At 36.0% G+C, this 18217-nt stretch overlaps 2 protein-coding genes across 6 annotated transcripts in view; one reads left to right on the forward strand and one right to left on the reverse strand.

Annotated features, from left to right (window-relative positions):
• Positions 1-6878: 6878 nt before the first annotated feature.
• Positions 6879-17526, reverse strand: spict (magnesium transporter spict). 4 transcript variants are annotated; one of them, XM_089249591.1, is made up of 6 exons: positions 17395-17526; positions 13518-13746; positions 11734-11790; positions 10427-10517; positions 10093-10253; positions 6879-8537 (listed from the first exon to the last, which is right to left on the reverse strand). In XM_089249591.1, the coding sequence occupies exons 2-6, from the start codon at positions 13699-13701 to the stop codon at positions 7864-7866; spliced, it is 1167 nt and encodes a 388-aa protein (XP_089105717.1). In that variant the 5' UTR covers positions 13702-13746; positions 17395-17526; the 3' UTR covers positions 6879-7863. The 4 variants fall into 4 exon arrangements, with proteins under 4 accessions (XP_089105717.1, XP_089105720.1, XP_089105718.1 ...); XM_089249594.1 differs by lacking the exon at positions 17395-17526 and adding an exon at positions 17171-17292; XM_089249592.1 differs by lacking the exon at positions 17395-17526 and adding an exon at positions 17090-17238.
• A 66-nt stretch (positions 17527-17592) lies between these two features.
• Positions 17593-18217, forward strand: part of Atg13 (Autophagy-related 13) — a 29991-nt gene continuing 29366 nt past the window's right edge. For both annotated transcript variants that reach the window (XM_089249589.1, XM_089249590.1), the window contains exon 1: positions 17593-17875. The gene's annotated coding sequence lies outside the window, so the exon portion shown is untranslated. The remainder of the gene's footprint in view (positions 17876-18217) is intronic.

An 18217-nucleotide genomic window follows, 5' to 3' on the forward strand; every position in this document is an offset into this window, starting at 1 on the left:
AATCTGCTCGCGGAGCCCTTTTTAGTACATAATTTCTATGGCGGAGCACCGTAGGCCTTTTATTTGTAATAAATTTAATAATTTATTTTATTCTCCTCGAGCGGTCCACCAAGTCCCTCGCACGCGGAGCCCCAAGATCTCCGCGGAGCACAGGGCGAGAACCGCTGGTGCAGATCATAGTTTCCTAAAGAATTTTTTTCTGTCATCGCGCATTTTAGATCTATCGTCGCCAAATTTTGCATATACACCAAATGGGACCCGACTTGAACGATACGCTACATTAAAAGTTCCTCAGAGCTGGGAAAATGCCCGAAATAGGCGAAAAACTGTCGGGCAACAATGGTTTTGGGGCCTCAACAACTACTTTCCGAGCGTTTACTTTGGTCCGAGTCTGGTTTATATTCTTGGTGATTAGGTGGAGTAAAACTTGAGTCTGGGGGGGGGGGGGGAACGGTCATTATGATGTCAATTCATATATACACATATACATTAGATCAGTCGACCCTCCTTTGACACTGGGGGGGGGGGGCATCTACGCTCCCTATGGCCCACCGTATCTCCGCCCATGTGAAGAAGGATCTTCTGGACTACTTCTGCGCATCTTACTAACGTTAGTTTACCTCACACAAATATCAACCAGAGGCGCCGAAACATTGGAGGGGCTGAAAGTTACTGATCTTTATATACGGGACGCGCGTACGTAGGAGGAGGAAGTTGCATTGTATTGTTTTTTCAGAAATTATTGGGTTGGCTCAGACCCCTTACAAAATTTATTAGGGGGAGGGGAAACTCAAATGACCTCGGTCCCTACATTCCGGAGCCTATGATATATCAACTGTTAAAATTTCTAAGCTAACTTGATAATTTAACAAATATTATTGCTCAAAAAATATTTGTCAATAATGTCACACTTTATTGAGTTTTTCCCTGAGGCACACTAATCAATAAGCGATCATCAGTTTTATTCGAAGAATCACAACAGTTGTATTTTTTAATTGATAAGGTGACAGCAGTAGTTCCAGTTCTATGATGTTTTACATAATGTACAGGGTGCCTAGATAATAGGGGCATATGACGTTTTACTGGTGAAGCATTGATCCTAAAAAGCATAATCTCACTTAGAAAAAGTATCCAAATAGTGTGTAGTACCCAGATATGTTATTCATGTTTGCAAGGGGTTGTATACCAAAAACCGAAAATACGTGTACCCAAAAACCGAATTAGAAAGTTGTTGCTCTGTCTCTCCTGCTACCTACTAAAAATATTCCACGTTTCCAAGTGCAATATCCGCTGAGATAATCGAATTACGAAAAACGGAAGAAAGTTGTGGAAAAAGCAGCATTTTAAACGCGGGGAAACTGTTTTATACCCGCATTTTTAATACTTGATTTCAACTTAAAGGAAGAAAATATCGAGAGTTAAGGGGAAATTTTATCAGAGAAATATACGCAGGGCCGGTTCTCGACATTTTTCAAGTGTAAGCGGACGATATTTTGATGATAAAAAAGCGCTCCTCCCCTTGAGTTGGCACCCTAAAAAACCAAAATTCTTCAGTTAGCTCCCTAAAAAATCTGCCCCCTTCAGTTAGCGCCTTCTGCGGCCTGTAGTTCGCAGGATTTTCAACATCCGGCCATGCAAATACGGAAAAAGTTCGGGGATTGAGTGAAAACTCCGACTTGAACAGATATTCGAGTTATGGGAGTTCGACTTATCGTGAATTGACTGCAATAAGTCGCTAGGCAATTTACGGATATGCGTACAAACAAACGTGGAGGGAAACTGTGCGGTGCCAATTATAACCATATCGTTTTTTCCTTAGAAGACACAAGAAGCGGCCATATTTATCCGAAATATCAGTGCGTATATGTTTTACTACTCTATTGAAAAAAATAGACAGAGGCAGAAAAGTGTTATTTTTTCTTAAGATGAATGCTTCCGAGTCAGTTGTAAAGAATAATTTATCATCTATTGTCGTGTCTTTAGTTGTTGTTGTATTTATGATGGAGAAATAAATAACAATAATATTAAGCCAGACGTTTTTTTTTATTATTATTTTTTTCCCATTCTTTGTGTGTGTCTGGCTCATTGTGGGTGTGTTGAACTTTGTTGGTGGAGCATTTGACCGTAACCGAGAAAACAATAATTATTTAAAAAATAGAAAAAAAGAACACTTCCCGAACACTATATCTTATTACGTTCCTTGTATGACATCATACAATGACTCCATTGAAAATGTTGAGGAAAAAATCCTATAAAATGTCAAAATGGTGCAGCTATTTATATTTTATCGATGGCAAATGCTAAATACAAATTACATATATTGAGTTTTTTTCTTCTCATATGTTATTTTGGATTGTAAGGAGTAGAAGCCGGTTAATATTCGAATGCATAAGTGCATATGCAATCGCATATTTTAGCACTTTTTATAGTTACTCTGCATATAAATGCATAAAATCACCGAAATTTCAGGATAAATGAATATTTTTTTAGCATTTTTTCTATTAATCGCATTATACTAATGTTTTTAAGATTATTTTTCGTATCTTTTTGTTCTTCAAATTTTTTTAATTTTTTCAAAAGAAAATCATGGATTTGCGTTCATTTTAGGGACCCATTTTTAGGAATTTTTCAATTCATATTTTTGCACTGCTAAATGCACGTTTTCTCATTTTTTGCGCATATTTTTCAGTTTTAATGCATATTTTTCTTTTCTCTTAGGCAGGGCATATTCCAATGCTTTTAATATGCGTATTTAATTTTTCATTTTTTGCGCATATTTCCTTCCATTTTTCTGAAAATTTTTTTGTAGATATTTTTCATTTTTAGGTAAAATTTTTGAATTTTAAAAAAAATTAAGGTTTTTTCCCCATTTCTTTGCGCATATTTACTCTATTTAGGGATATTTTCGGCATTTTTAAATGCATTTATTCAACGTATATTTCCTCAATATTTCCATGGGGCACATTGAAGAACTTTTTAGAGCATAATAATACTTATGCATATTTCGGTATTTTTAAAGGCATATTTTAACAATTTTTTTCAACCTCTTCATTTTTTGGCATTTTCAAATGCATTTTTTTTCTATTTTTAGCCCATACTTTAGCATTATTAGATGGTTTTTTCTCCATTTTTCACAAATATTTTTAATTTCATGTCATTGCATGTAAATTGCTAAGCGGGTATTTTTAAGTGTTCGGGGGTTAAGAAAAATTATTTTGCTTGAGGCTTGGAAATGCCACGGCTCGGGAGCCTCAAGTGCCAGTGAGGTCTCATGACAATTTTATGTGGTTAATTAAAATTCTGGGGAGAGTAAGCATGCAAATTTATAGGTGGTACTTATAGCTGGGGGGTGCTCAGAAAACTTAGTTTTGCCCGGGGGAACCTATGATGCTGTTGAGACGTCTCTGGGCTTATTTTATGGAAATTCAGCAAAATCTCAATGAAAAAACTGAGAATTAATTCGAGTTCTTGTTTACAATTAACTTAGTTTCTCTGTTTTTGTGTCAGAGCTGCGCAACAACTTTCTAATCAACCTCCCTTCCTGTCCTGTAATGTGAATGACGTATCTGATGTGTCTACATGTTATTTGGATACTTTTTCCAACTAGAAGTATGCTTCTGCTATAAACAGTTCGCGAGTTATTATAGGTTAAGTGACTTTTCTACGCAGTCTGTATATCAGTGGTTCCCGATCGGGGATGCACGCGAGCATTTTTCGGGGTGCGAGATGGAAAACAAAATTGATGTTGATTATATCCAGGAAAATTAAAATGATAAAAATTAAATTTTTCAATTCTTTAAAAAACTATGAATCATACTACATATACATTATCGCGCCGATCTTGTAACGCACGAATCCCTGCAGTGGTTCTAATCCGTTCGTGGGTACACAAACTTCCTTTGTGTTCGTTGAAAAAACCGATTCCAGGTGGGTCCACTTGAAACAGCTCAAGAATCGTTCATAACACCGTACAAATTATTGAACAACCAATTGCGGATGCTTTCATTGCATGATCCGCACGCTAATGTGTATGCGCCTTTATATTTTGACTTCTATTCACAAAACTGTGTCATATGAATTTTGCGTTGTAGAAGTTTCTTTTTCGATTAGCGATCGTATTTGTTTTCCACTTTCCTATTTCGGTCAAGAAAAAATACCATTATTTACTCAAACTGTTTCGTTTCGTTGTTTGTTTACATTGGTACCTCGTGTTATTAGCATGTTGTGCTTAGATTTGCTACTGTCGTGAACACACGACTCAGGAAGAGAGTAATGAAATTCAGTCAAGTGTCAAAGAAACATTAATTTATAGTTGTTGCGGCTGGAATCAATAAGGGAATCAAAATATTCAATGAATATTTTTTTCCAAATCTCAAACAAATGTTAAAAATATTGGTTTTTTTAGTTTTGTTTTTGAATTAATTTTTAAAAAAAAACCAAAATTAAAGACATTAAACAATAAATAAAAGAATTTGTAGAAACTAATTATTGGATAATTAATGTAATCAATTACAGAGGAAATTTTTTTTTTTCTAACAGTAAAAAACGTATTATCCAAGGTTCTTAACCACTGCTGCATATTCCACTGACCAACAAAACATCTCTGACCCTTGTCGCCGAGGACCTCATCATTTTACGTGCACTGTATATATATAGTCTATAGCAGTGGTTCTCAGGTAGAGACAAAAGAGAGCAGGTAGAGACAAAATTCTCTTGCACACGAGAAAACATTTTAGCGTCTATCCAAAGTACACGCAACATTAGTAAAACGAACCCGAAAACTCAGTTGTCGGTCAGATGAAATGCATCAAAAATCAGAATTCATTGTTAATCATTCCAAACGATACATTCAGTGCTTGAATTTCACTGTGACAAAATTATTTTTTTAAATTTTATTTGCTCATTTTATCTAGGATTTGACGCCATTCCCAGATCGGCGAACGGTGCAGCAGTCGCGCAGCTGCAGAGCAGCCTCTGCTTTTCATTTTCGGCCTTTGGAAGCAGGGCCGTCTTAAGAGTATCATGGGCCCCCCGGGCCAAGTGCTTTTTTCGGACGCCCTACCTGGTAAATCCTAGAAAATTTCAACCAGATCTCATTTTTGTGATGCCCCTCTTCTCTTGAGGCCCGGGCGGGCCCATGCGTTAAGACGGCACTGTTTGTAAGCCCGTGGTCGGGAAGATTTCTTTCCTCAAATAGAAATACCGGTCATACGGGGACTAAATCCCCGATGACACGATGAAATCTCATGATCAACTGGGACTAAATGGGAAAAATGCAAGGCCACCGGGCCCGGTTTAAAATATATATATAATTTCGGGGCTTCTTATCCCGATTTTATGTATTTTGTGGGGGAGAAGAATTAAGCATTCAAAAATTAATATACAAGAATGCTGAACAATATCTAATCACCAATGAAAATTCAGAGTTAATGAAAGAAAAAAATTCGGCTATCGAAAAAATTCCAGAATTTGGGGAAACTCAGAATTAATGAGAGAAATAATTCTAGGATTGATTGACTGAAATTTAGAAATGAGAGATGAAAACCCAGAATTGATCAAAATTCCAGAATCAATTCAGTTGAAGCTCATACACTTTGTTTACTACGAAAAAAATGTATTTTTGATGATAAATAGTATTTTGATCAGTATTTCACTTCTATTACCGCAAGTACGGCTCCTCCCCCAAACTATGGGACCGGTGCGACTACCAGTCACACACTCCTAAGAGTGGCTCTGAAAAAATGAACGCGGGCCCCGGTAACCTGGCAGGGGTTAGTGGTTGAGAAACTCGGTTTCTCAGCATGTATATGGATAGAAGTGATCTAAGCCCAGTGGAAGGGTTTCACGTACAAGCTTTTGATATCAAATTTGGATTATCTCTATCTGACGAATCAGTGATAAATCTAGTGAACTCTTCATAAGCTAACCGCATGTTAGTAAAGGGAGAAGAAAATATACATAAAAGGAAAAAGTGTAATAGATAAGAGGACGATACACAGAATATTTCTCTTTTCACCCTCTCTTTACGTGAGGGACACATTATATGTATAGGAAAAAATCATTAACAGGAGTACAGAAAGAAAGGATGGGAAGAAACATCAACTTCAGTTGATAGGGTTACCATAAAGTTTCGGGATGATGGAGAGGGAAGAAAACAGAACTTATTTGAATTTATTCCACTGGCATTTGGACGCTATATTACGTCCGTTATCGTAAGGAGGTTTAAGACTAAATTGTCTGTGTTACCCTTCACAATATTACACATGGTGTATAGCTATTGTTATGTATAACCAGTGTTTCCCAAACTTTTCGATGTCACGGACCCCCCCCACCCATTGACGATCAACGCACCGCGAACACAGTGTAGCGCCAGAAGGTCAATTTCAACAGCGCCCTCCCATATACCCCAATGTTTTTCAGAATTTGCATATCATAAAAAATTTGAATTGCAAATTTAACAGCACAAAATGTTATTTATACAATTGTAGTAAATGAAAATGGTAAATGAGTATATCGTAGTATGATATTATATATCGAGGACTGCTGACAAATCTGTGGATTCGCAAGATTTTATTTGCGCGGCTCTTGTATGCCTGAGAGATGTCTGTCCCTCAGCAAACGCCATCAACAGACCCAAAACAATCTTGGGCGGAGTTATGGGAAGTGCATGAGAATGCCCCCTGCCCCAGTGTCAATGAGTTATGGCCGACAGAATAAAAAGTTTGTGCGTCCAATAAGGTTTTAAATATGTGAGCCAAATGCATGATAAACCCCCCCCCCCCCATATCCTTACAGACAGGCCGAACAAGATACGATAAAGGAAACAAATTGATATTAACAAAATATAATACACAAAAAAATTCATATTTGAAACAATATTAGAAAATAAATACTTTTATTTCTGACATACACACAAATAAAATTACATGCATAGAAATTTATCCACAATCAAAAACAATGACTAGATCAATTAAATGAATCATGAAGAATTATCGGTAGAGAGAGAAAACAATTCACTGGAAAATGTGACATGGTTTCTTGCCATACATGAATCATCAATATATACGAGGACAAACGATAGTTTGTCCAGTTATACCAAGTTCCTGGGAGTAACATTGTACAAAGATTTGGCTGGATAGAAAATGCACCCCCGCCCAAGTATGAAACTTGATACAGAATTAATTTTCAGTAATTAGAACAAATTTATACGCAATACCATCACAATAATTATACACCTGCTCAGCAACAGTGACCAGTTTTCTCAAATCAGGAATGGACAAATTCCAGGCGTCAGGTTGCTATGGTGATTAGACAACCAGTATTGGCACCCAAAATCTTATACACATCATTGATAAACTGAAGTGTATGACACAAAAATTTTCTGATTTCGTAATAATGTGTCTTCCAATATGGGGGAAAGAGTCTTTAAGTTTAGGAAAAGTACAGAAACTACATTATTTTCTAGGGGAAAAAACATGCTAGGCTCTTAAAAAAATTAGCTGGAGCTTAAAGATTTTTTTTTTTTCCCGATTTGTCCAGCTCTGTCTTAAATCACAGTATTACACTATTGGCTATAGCATGGCTTCCTGAAAGCCTTTTTCAGGCAAGGGCAAAATATAGCAAAAAATGGGACTATCCAGAAAACCTGAACATCTGGCCACCCTATCTCAGTTCTAGCACTGAATTTTTAACAGTGGTTTCAATAGAAAGTGTAAAATTTCTGAATGCAAGCTGTAATGAGGGTTACTGTATAAATAACACTAAACCATTTCATGAGCTTGAACTCAAGAAATGAATGACAAGAGAAGGTCACATAAATTAACATTTTTTTCACAAAACAAACATCTATCAGAGGATCTAATTTCATAATGGAAGGTCTGTGACTGTTATTTTCGATAGAGCAGAGTTCTCTAAACTATTTTGACGAGAGTGTCTCTCTAGCAGTGAAGTAGTTTCATTATTCCTCCGTGTGCAACTGTCTTCTGAGCCATTTGTGATTTGATTATCATCAGAATACCTAGACTGTAAAACTTCTCTTTTTTGCGTCAAGTTATTCAGATTGTTCAGCGATATATCCCAATCGCGGAACGCATTCAAGAGAAAGATGGCACAGATTATGGTGAAGAAACCACATAAATTACCAATGATATCTTCCGTGGACATGGTGGCCCATTCTTTAAACAGTATAGATGATGCAAGTATGACAAACGTCGTAAAGAAAACATAATACACTGGAGTAACGACAGAAGTGTTGAAAGTATCTAACGCTTTGTTTAAATAGTTCATTTGAACAGCAATGCACATGATAACACTGATAATACAGAACCAAGGTAAGAAGTTGACGAATTCATTCTTTCCACCACCGATACTCTCTCTCAGAGCCAATCCTAATCCTTTGCAGGCCATCACAGACAGTGAACCGATCACAGAACAAATTATGACATATATAGAGACATTCGTTGTGCCATACTTGGGAACACAGAAAGTGATCAGGAACACTGCAATCACAACCACCAAAATGACATAAATCACAAAACCTGTAGAAGATAGAGCTAAAGTCACATATAGTTTGTAACTTTTAATACAAATTATTGAATAGGTGCTAATTTTTACACTTGAAAAATCTGTAGTTTGTCACGTAAATATTTCACTGACAAAGAAAACTTGTCATACAATCAAAAGGAAAAACAGATTTTTTTTACAGGGATTACACACGATGACCATATGAACTACTTTTCGAGACATTGTTGTAACATTGTCATCCACATTGCCAGACATTTCTTGCAATATTAGCTACCCAATTTTTTTCTTTAAGAGATCTCTCATTTTTTTCAATGAAGCTATTTAAATTTTCGTTCTCTCTCTCTTCAATGAAATCAAAGATTAAAATTATTTTTTTCCAATTATTTTATAATTATGACGATACACATATGAATGTTTTGTATCTCACATATTTTTTATGCTAAATGTTTTTCTTGTAGAATTCATTTTAATCTACTACAGTCAAATCCCGTTTTAACGAATACTGTCATAGAGAAAATATTGTTTTAACGAACTCTTTCCTAATCCCCCAGATAAGTTTAAATAGAAATAATGCTAAAACTTGGGATCTCTTTATAACGAAATTTCATTATAACAAAGTGATTTCTCTGATCTCTTGGAGTTCATTATAGCGGGATTTGACTGTATTTATCAATTTGCAGCAGAACATCAATTCTCACCACCAGTGAGATGAAGTAAAATGTTAACAGAGCATATATTAAGATGCATGGCTAGCCCAAGGTGGGGTGGTCATATGCCCCTTTCACTGTGACAGTGCAGCAAGTTTCAGTAATAAACAGAAAAGAGTTATGATGTTACAATGTGCGAAAATGTATTTTTGACAAATACCATATAATATGGTGGAAAAATCGAGCATTGAACAAAAATGAGTTTTGTGCTAAGATAGACCTAAAAAAACTTGAAAAAAGAATGTGCACCCTGAACCAAAGCCAGATTTGATAAGTTTGATGAAATAGCTTTTGTCTGATTTGGACAGCAATAGCCCCCCCCCCAAAGAGTTCCTATCTACCGTGCCACATTTTAGGAGAAGGTTTTATTTTCAACCCATTTTAGCTGCCATGATCCTCATTTGAAGATTTTGGAATTTTACGTGCTTTACGTTTATAACTTTTTGTGCATAAGGCCAAAAATTTCAAAAAAAAAAAAAATTTGGCAGTTAATGGAATAATAAAACATGCATTTAGAAGATAACAAGTTGTTTCTAGATCTTGTCAACAGTGTCGTCTTAATGCATGGGCCCACCCGGGCATTGCCCAGGGGCCTGAGAAAATAAGTAGTAGTTGAAATTTTCGAGAATTTTCCAGATAGGGTCTCAGAAAAATCACTTAGCCCAGGGGCCCCTGATGTTCTTAAGATGGCCTTGCGTAAGATGGCGTTATTCTCAAGTATATATATTTCAAGCTGATTAGATTTTTTATGTAGGGTATTGGTATAATTACATGATATACTATTCAATGACTACATAAAAATTATTGAAATGAAAACTAATACTTTTTTCTGAGAAAAGTGTTAACTTAGTGAAGAAAATACCTGCTTGTAATATCAAATTCTGAAGTTTTTCCATGCTGTCAACTTCACCTTCTTTGGGTGAATGTAGAACTATCACAGTTGATCCCAAAATACACAAGAAGCATCCTATTTTGCCGAGTAGGTTCAATTTTTCATTCAGAAATTTTGAGGCCAAGACTGCACTGGAAAAACAATAAGAAAGTACATTCAAAAAGAAAACTTCATAATCAATCATAAATGTGATAAATATTTAACGAACTCAGAACTTCATATAAAGAGCAGATTTGAAAGTATTTATGTACTCATTCAAGCAAGTAAAGAAAACAAGAAAACAAAATCTCTTATTTGAGCATACCTCACAAGAACACTCAAAGCTCCCAGAGGAGTGACAAGGCTAGCTGGTGCAAATGCATATGCTGTGAAATTCGCAGCTTCTCCTACACCCACTAAAAGAGGAAATGGGGCAAAAAAAGATTTAATTTAAAGAAAGACGAAAAAAAAACAACACAGAATATTCAATACATGTCTATCTTGAAACATTAAAAAAAAATCAAAACATTAAAGATGTTAGATTTACTTTCAGCTGCATGAGCATGGTTTTAGTGGCATTTGTTTTGAATCAAGAAACACAAATATCACTGGAAAAAATTAATCTTTGTCAATTTTTCCTACATGAAAATAGCATGACTTAGAATTCTGACACATTACACCAGTGTTTCTCAATCTCTGGTCCATGATGATAGCATAGGTGGTCTGCAGGCAGACTTGACAATTTGAATCTAACTGAATGAAAAATTATTCATTCATTATAATTGATACTAATGATATCCATATGGGTTAAAAAAATAAAAATTTTACCCTCATATTTATTATTACATATTTAGGTTTTTTATACATCAAGGAAAATGCGGTAAATTATGATCCTAAATACAGGATATCACTAATTGTATGTAGTTAAAAGATATATATATAATTTATGGCAAGTTGGCTAATTACTGCAAAAATGGGTGAGGGTGGGGAAATAAAGTTCTGCTACAAATTGCAGTAAACAAAAATTTATTTGGTAAAAGAAACATTCAAATGACTAGATAAGCATGTTTCATTAACAAAAATACAGGGAACAAGAATCTTAAATACAGTAAAATATGGGACATCACCACTTGATAATCAAAAGCATTGCCATAAGTCGACAAAATCCCCTTTATTATTGTTAAAAATCACAGATAAATTGGACGAAAAAACACTGAACCTGACGAATATGCAAGATGAATATTTGTATTTACAGCTATAACTATCATTATGATTTTTTAAAACGTGTTTATTCATGATTTTAGAAAACATTATAAATTTAAGTAAATGTCGTTGAAAAAACAGGACAAATGTAAAAAACAATTTCAAACAACTAAAAATACAGGAATGTCCTGTAAGTGGTCCATTGGATGGTTTCAGATATTTTACTGGTCTTTAGGTTCGGAAACATTGAGAAACGCTGCATTAAAAGGAAGATAAATTATTCAAATGCTTTATTTTTTGTTTTCAATGATTTTATCACAGAAATGATCCTGTTACTGACTAGTCTACTTTATGACTCGAAATATACAATATAGTTGAAAGGAAATGAAAATAACAAAGGAGTTGATTTCATTTTCCCCCCCGACATACTTGATAGCAATCCAGCCCACCATATCCACTCTTTAAGATAGCTGTAACCACCAGATCCTGAAAAAAGAAAAATTAGGGTCAACAGAGATACACATATTTAAAAGGTGTATGTACACAGTATTCTAGGGCTTGACAAAAAAAATAAAAATCAGACACCATCCAGATTACTTAGAAGGCAAATTTCACCCTCCACCTTTGACAAAAAATGAAGAAAAATGTCCATCGAAATAAATGTTTTCCCTGACTTTTTATATCTTGGTGACCCTTTTCTCTAATAGGCGCAGTGTGTGAACACAGAAGTGATATGATAAATCAGTCGAACAACAACGTTGACATGGAAGTAACATAACTGAGACCCTTCAGAATGGAAATGGTAGAGATATTCAGTTTTCGATGTAAATTTGTGGGGTGTTCTGTTTTGTGCCCTAGCTCAAATGCCATTGCTTGAAATCTATGAGTTTACATTTGTATTTATCTCGACCCTTTTATTTAACGATTCTTCTTGATTTAGCACATGAAAATGTTGATATGTTACATTAAATTGGGGTACAACTGTGATTGAGCGCATTCACGTAACTATAAATTTACAGCACTCAATATCACACACGATTTTTCGCGATTGAAAACTCAACACTGAAGGTGTAAAATGCCATTGATTTACACACAGATGATTTTACCCCTAGTTCAAAAAGTTCTCTAAAACTTATTTTATTAAGGAATAATGAATATAGATAGAATCTGTTCATTTGATGTTTCCTTCGAAGTGCCCTGTGCAATTACGCGTTTTTGCCATTGCTCATACAAAGATGTAAATGTGAATTGTAAGCCCTTTTTGTCACATCCTCCAATGCTTTCGCCACTGCACTTCTCCAGAACCTGAGCATCAGTGCACCTTAAGCAAATTCTTTATCTGAAGAAAAAGGAAAAAGTCATATGGGGCAAGATCAGGGGAATAAGCTGGTTTAAGAAGTATTGAATATGATGTTTTGACAGGTAATCTGATACCATAAAGAACCGACCTGCGAGTCCTTAAATGTCAGCATGATTTGATGCAAGCAATGAGATCTTTGGAAGGGCATGTCATCATTGTTCCATGACAATAACGCACAAGCTCAGAGGTCCTTCCTGGTATCAGATTACCTGTCAAAAACATCACATTCCAACCCGTCTGTAACAATTTTATTTGCCTGATCTCTCACCGTGTAACTTTTTTCTTTTTCCTTGTGTAAAGAATTTGCTTAAGAGACAATGTTTCTCAGGATCTGAAAAAGTGCATCGAGCAGCAATGGAGGCACTGGAGGATGTGACAAAAAAAAAACTGCTTACAATCTGCATTTATATGTATGAGCAATGACATTTTTGCCATTGCTCATACAAAGATGTAAATGTGGATTGCAAGCCCTTTTTGTCACATCCTCCAATGCTTTGGTATGAACATGGTAAAAAAATTCATAATTGCAAGGGGTAGCTTCTTCGAAGGAAACACCAAATAAACAGATTCCTTCTATCTGTATTGATTTCTCCATATTACAGTGGGATTCTGTTATAACAAACTCCAAGAGACCGGAGACATTACTTCTTTGTAATTTCGTTATAAAGGAATTCCAGGTGTCTGCGTTGTTCCCATGTAAACTTATTTGGGGGGGGGATTGGAAAAGTTTTCATTAAAACGAGATTTTTGCTGTAACAGGATTTGACTGTACAAAAAGTTTCGGAACTTTTTGAATGCAGTAGTACATGCCAGAGATATACATTATTTCTAATTATTTAAAGCTGACAATTACCTGCTCTGATCTGACCCTTGCTGCTGATTCGAAGCAAGCCCTTCTTCTTGATTATAAAACTTGCTCCTATAAACACACTTGAAGATACTGCAAGAGTGAGGCCAACATATAGATTGTATTGTACCCTTGGTTCAGTCATGTCTTCATCAGAATCTGTTGATGTCTTGGGAGTGGTACTTGACATTTTATTTGAGATGCTCGTCCCACACTACTCACGAGCATCAGTATGCTGAAAATAAATATGTCAATTTTTTTTTCAACTGATCTGGTATTAAAACATTAAGGAAATTTTTACGAGCAGAACTTAAGACCATCAGTTATAAAAATGTGGGGAAAAAATCAGGAGCGGCTACTGAGAAGGTGCAAACCTCCCAAGAAAATTTTGTCATTAATTTAATTTTTAAAAAGAATTTGATACAAACTTAACACCATTGAATTAGAAAAGGAATATTTTCGGAAGAGCTGATAAAGGGGCATTCTCACGAAATCGGACAAGAATGAAAAAAGGTTATAAAAAAATGTCAGCAAAAAAAAAAAAATCCGAAAACTTTTTTAGCAGCGTTCTTTACCTGCTAATAAATGAAATACAGTGAGCAATGAAGTTTGTTTAACATTTGTGGTGGAGAAAATATTAAGAGATAGACAAATCGGACAAGACATTTTGTCTGTTTCAGCACTTGGTATTTATGCTTGACAATCCCAACTTGTTCCTTCTATTTTGGTAGCTTATTCTAAACTTGGACAAGCACTAATACTCTGAATGATATTTTTGTCAATTGTATTTTTATTTCTTTTTCTATTTGTGTTTCTCACCCTTTTTATTCATTGTTTACAACCTTCTGCCCAAGTGCTCTGCACCCTTGCTTAAGCCGCCCCTATCAAAACTTATGGGATTCCATAAAGTACATTGAGTACTCTAATCAGATTATTCAGCAAAAGATTGTTTCTGCAGCAAGTATATCGAGCGCCGTTCGATCACCCTGAAAATATTTCAAAAAAGAGAGATTTCTGGAGCTTAAAATAGAACTTATTGCTTGGCTGAGGAAAATGAGGTAAAAATTCCAATCGAAGGAAAAATTCTAAAATAACGAGCAAAATTATTTGGCCCAGAGTTTAACTTGGAGGATTTCAAAAGATCAACTGGATGGCTGCAGAAATGTGCAAAAAAACAACAACTACGGCCTGATTTTTCAGATACTTTGCGGAAAAAGTACAGCTGTGGATACAACTGTCACCAGTGAATGAAAAAAAGGGAAGCTAAAATTAATGATTGCAAATACCACTGCAAAATGCTACAATGAAGCAAACAAGTGATTTTTTTGAAAATCATCAAATAAAGATGAGTGAATAACTTATATCCCACATTTTATTTTCTCATTTATGAACTCACAATTTTATGAAATATCTTCTTTCCCGTCCACATGGATTCTCAAAAATTAACATAGACTGTATGAAGGTTTTGGCGGCACTCGCCATGAAGAGATATGTATTCTTTTTTCGTGCTTAAGTGCTTTCCATCACATGCTGGCAAGAAAAAGAGCTGGCTGGGATAAATCAGGAAGCTATCCATCCTTAGATAAAACAACTTTTTTTTATGGGCAGTGTATCATATTTGCTCATTGTTAATATTAGCACTTTTTGGGTGGTTGTATTTTTGATATTTTGACACCCATACCTTTTATGGGCATCTTTTTTTCAGCCATCACATTGGGCTTTTTACCAGCTATGACCTTTGTACCTTGTTTATCCAGGCTCAGATTAATCTGGAAGTGGATTAACCGTGCTATGAAAATTTTAGTTTCATGTTTGGCTCTTTGTTACCCGCGTTGTTCTCGTTTTTCCTTTCTTCATTGCTTACAAAAGATTTTATGAAAGTTGGTAATGAGAACAAATGTGTTTATTTCGTAGAACTGACAGTGATAGGAACTGTGACGCACACAGGATCTACCACACTCAGTGATATAAGCACATTGTCCCAAAGGACTCAGGTGCCTCTGGTGAACCTAATATTTATTAAGCTTGAACAAGATATATACAAGGGCAGGGGCCATTATGCACTTTGTCAGTAAACAAGTATAAAATTTATGATCGAAAAAAGATAAGAGAGGTAAATAAAACAAAGTTATATAAATCACATAATCCTCATAATGGTGTGAAAACATTTCATAAAACTCCTGGATTTTTTCACTGTTTTACAAACCCCCTCTCAGAGGCAGGGCTATCTTAAGAGCACCATGGGCCCCAGGCCAAGTGATTTTTCTCAGGCTCTACCTGGAAAATTCTCGAAAATTTCAAACAGTTCCCGTTTTTGAGAGGCCTTTCTTCTCGAGGTACCTAGGTGGGTCCACACATTAAGACGGCATTGCTCAGAGTTGAAGTCCCATGGCATTGCCTTGAAATGGCAGCCCCTTATAGGCACACATAAGAACCAAACATTGCCCTGGGCAATGTAAGGAAAAAGCTTCTCATGTATAAAGGGATGTTCGTTCAAACGTATTGTCTTTTTCACAACTACTACTACTACTACATGCACCTTGTACAAATTCCTCTACAGAATTTCTAACAAATTGATACCTGCCGAAATGTGGTGTACGTGTTGTGAACCTAAAGCGAAGATTGTTTCTGCATAATACTTGTTATGTGTAGTGCTGCCATCTGCCATTGATTTTTCTAACTATAGGTGGAGCATTGAATAATTGTACCTTTTTAGGTCTGTTGCTCTCGGTGGCAAGACTTTTTAACAGGGAGACCAGCTCACATTTGCAGCTCAAAGTTGGAACCACAGAAATTAAACTTCAGTCTACCACCACTGGCGACAGTGGGTTTGGCTGATGCCCGAGTGACATGGTGGTAAGATGCTCATCAATCATCGTGAAGGTTGTTGTCAGGGTCCCGGGTTCAAACCCAAAGGAGGATATAGATAAGATATTTTCCCTAACGAACTCGAAGCGACCATCGATAGACAGCGCCTTCACTTCCAACCCATCTCACTAATCGCAGTAAATTGCAACATAGCGATATGGCCAGAGTTAGTGTTTGGTGAAGTAGTGGGTTTGGCTGAATTTTTTTTACAACTGAAAGACAAGGAAGGCACAAGTATGGTGTGACTTCACATGTGTGACCTTATAACTCATCAGCTGGACCAGCGCTATTTCCCCCAATTCTGTCGCTCTCATTGAACTAATACAACTGTGCAGGATGGCTGACAGGAAAAGGATAATCATGTTTTTGGGTATCAGTGATCACCTGGATAATCAAGGTTCTACTGACAGGAGGGTCTGCTCAGCCGAAGTTCGGGTCTGTTTTCTGGACACCCTTCACAAAACTCTGGATCTGAGAAACAGACCCTTCAGAAAATACAAATTAATGAAACCATAAAATTGGCATTTCATTTTTTTGCTATTGATTAACTAGATTATTTAAATTTTCCACAAAATTAATGACACCTTTTCACAGAATTAAGGAAAATTTTCACAAAAACAGGGCCCTACAAAAAAAGTCTTGAGAGACCCCTTGACTTGATCGATTTACTTTATTAAATTTTTAAACTTACTTGTTTTGTAAAAACTTACTCTAAGATAAAATAAGAAATGCCGAGATCTCTAAACAGTACGCCCCTATATATAAATATATTAGAATAGACTGAGATATACCCCCTCTATATTTTCACGAGGTCAAAGAAAACAGATAGATACACCTTTGTTTACAAAAATTGTATATCAGTAGTAGATAAACAAATACAGAAAACACTTAGGGCAGTAGCAGCACCGGCGAGGGCAAGAATAAATTGCTTGAACGAAGATCGAAAAAGATTTAATTAACTCCACAATAAAATCACGATTTTAATTAAAATTCAATTAAAAAAATGATTGATTACTTTTTAAAACTTTCACCGAGTAGACGAATTTTCGGTTCAAGTTCGAAACTCTGGAAATAAAGGAGAGGAGAAAACAATTTTTCAAACTTCTAAGGACTCCAATATAAGAACCAATCAAAAACTGTCTTCTTTAATTCCAGAGGTGACAATTTATACGAAAGATCAGTTCTGATTGACCAAGATTATTAGTAGTAACGCCCTCCCCCCCTCATGCTTTCCCGCTCCCGAGCGTCAGTGTGATCTGGAGGCTGCGCTGTAGCTGTTGTTACCTTATTTACTTCGTCCATGATTTTAATAACGTTTTTTCGCCACGTAGTTTCGTCGTTTTTAAACAAAATTGTGTCGGTCCGAGAAGAGAACTGAGATATGAATCATGAAAATGTCACAATTGAGTTTGATCGCATGATTTATGAGATAATGATCTGAATTGGACATGGAAGGAATCGTCCCTGGGAGCATGTGACTTGAGCTGCTGCTGCTGGTAAAAAAAACATTCAAAACATACGGTTGTGTAATAGTTTCGTTATTTTCGATAGATGGCGATTATTATGTTCACGTATTTAATGTCCATTTAGGAATGTTTCGTGATACAGATGAGGTTAAGAAACGTACACCTCGCTCAATGTTTTGGTTTGCCAATATGCATGGGGGGTGCCCCCCCACCCCACCGGGTAATATGAGAATTCTGTGGAATTCCATGATTGAGGTCAAAGGGTTAGTCAGTCGATAGACATTAGAATTTGGGCCCCCCATCAAATTATTAAGCCTGGGCAAATCCCCCCACTTCCACACTTGACAGTATCAGAGGTGCCCACATCAAAAC

The sequence above is a fragment of the Pholcus phalangioides genome, unplaced genomic scaffold (assembly GCF_987345545.1).
Source record: "Pholcus phalangioides strain wild (caught in Gottingen) unplaced genomic scaffold, Ppha-v1.0 ptg000022l_1, whole genome shotgun sequence".
NCBI classification, from domain to species: domain Eukaryota; kingdom Metazoa; phylum Arthropoda; class Arachnida; order Araneae; family Pholcidae; genus Pholcus; species Pholcus phalangioides.

Excerpts from the sequence above, each read along its gene's own strand:
- spict (XM_089249591.1), bottom strand. The coding sequence starts at position 13,701 with ATGTCAAGTACCACTCCCAAGACATCAACAGATTCTGATGAAGACATG. Across the intron at positions 11,791-13,517 it reads CAAGGGTCAGATCAGAGCAG|GATCTGGTGGTTACAGCTAT; the intron begins GTAATTGTCAGC and ends TTCTTTTTTCAG. Across the intron at positions 8,538-10,092 it reads GAATTTGATATTACAAGCAG|GTTTTGTGATTTATGTCATT; the intron begins GTATTTTCTTCA and ends TATCTTCTACAG.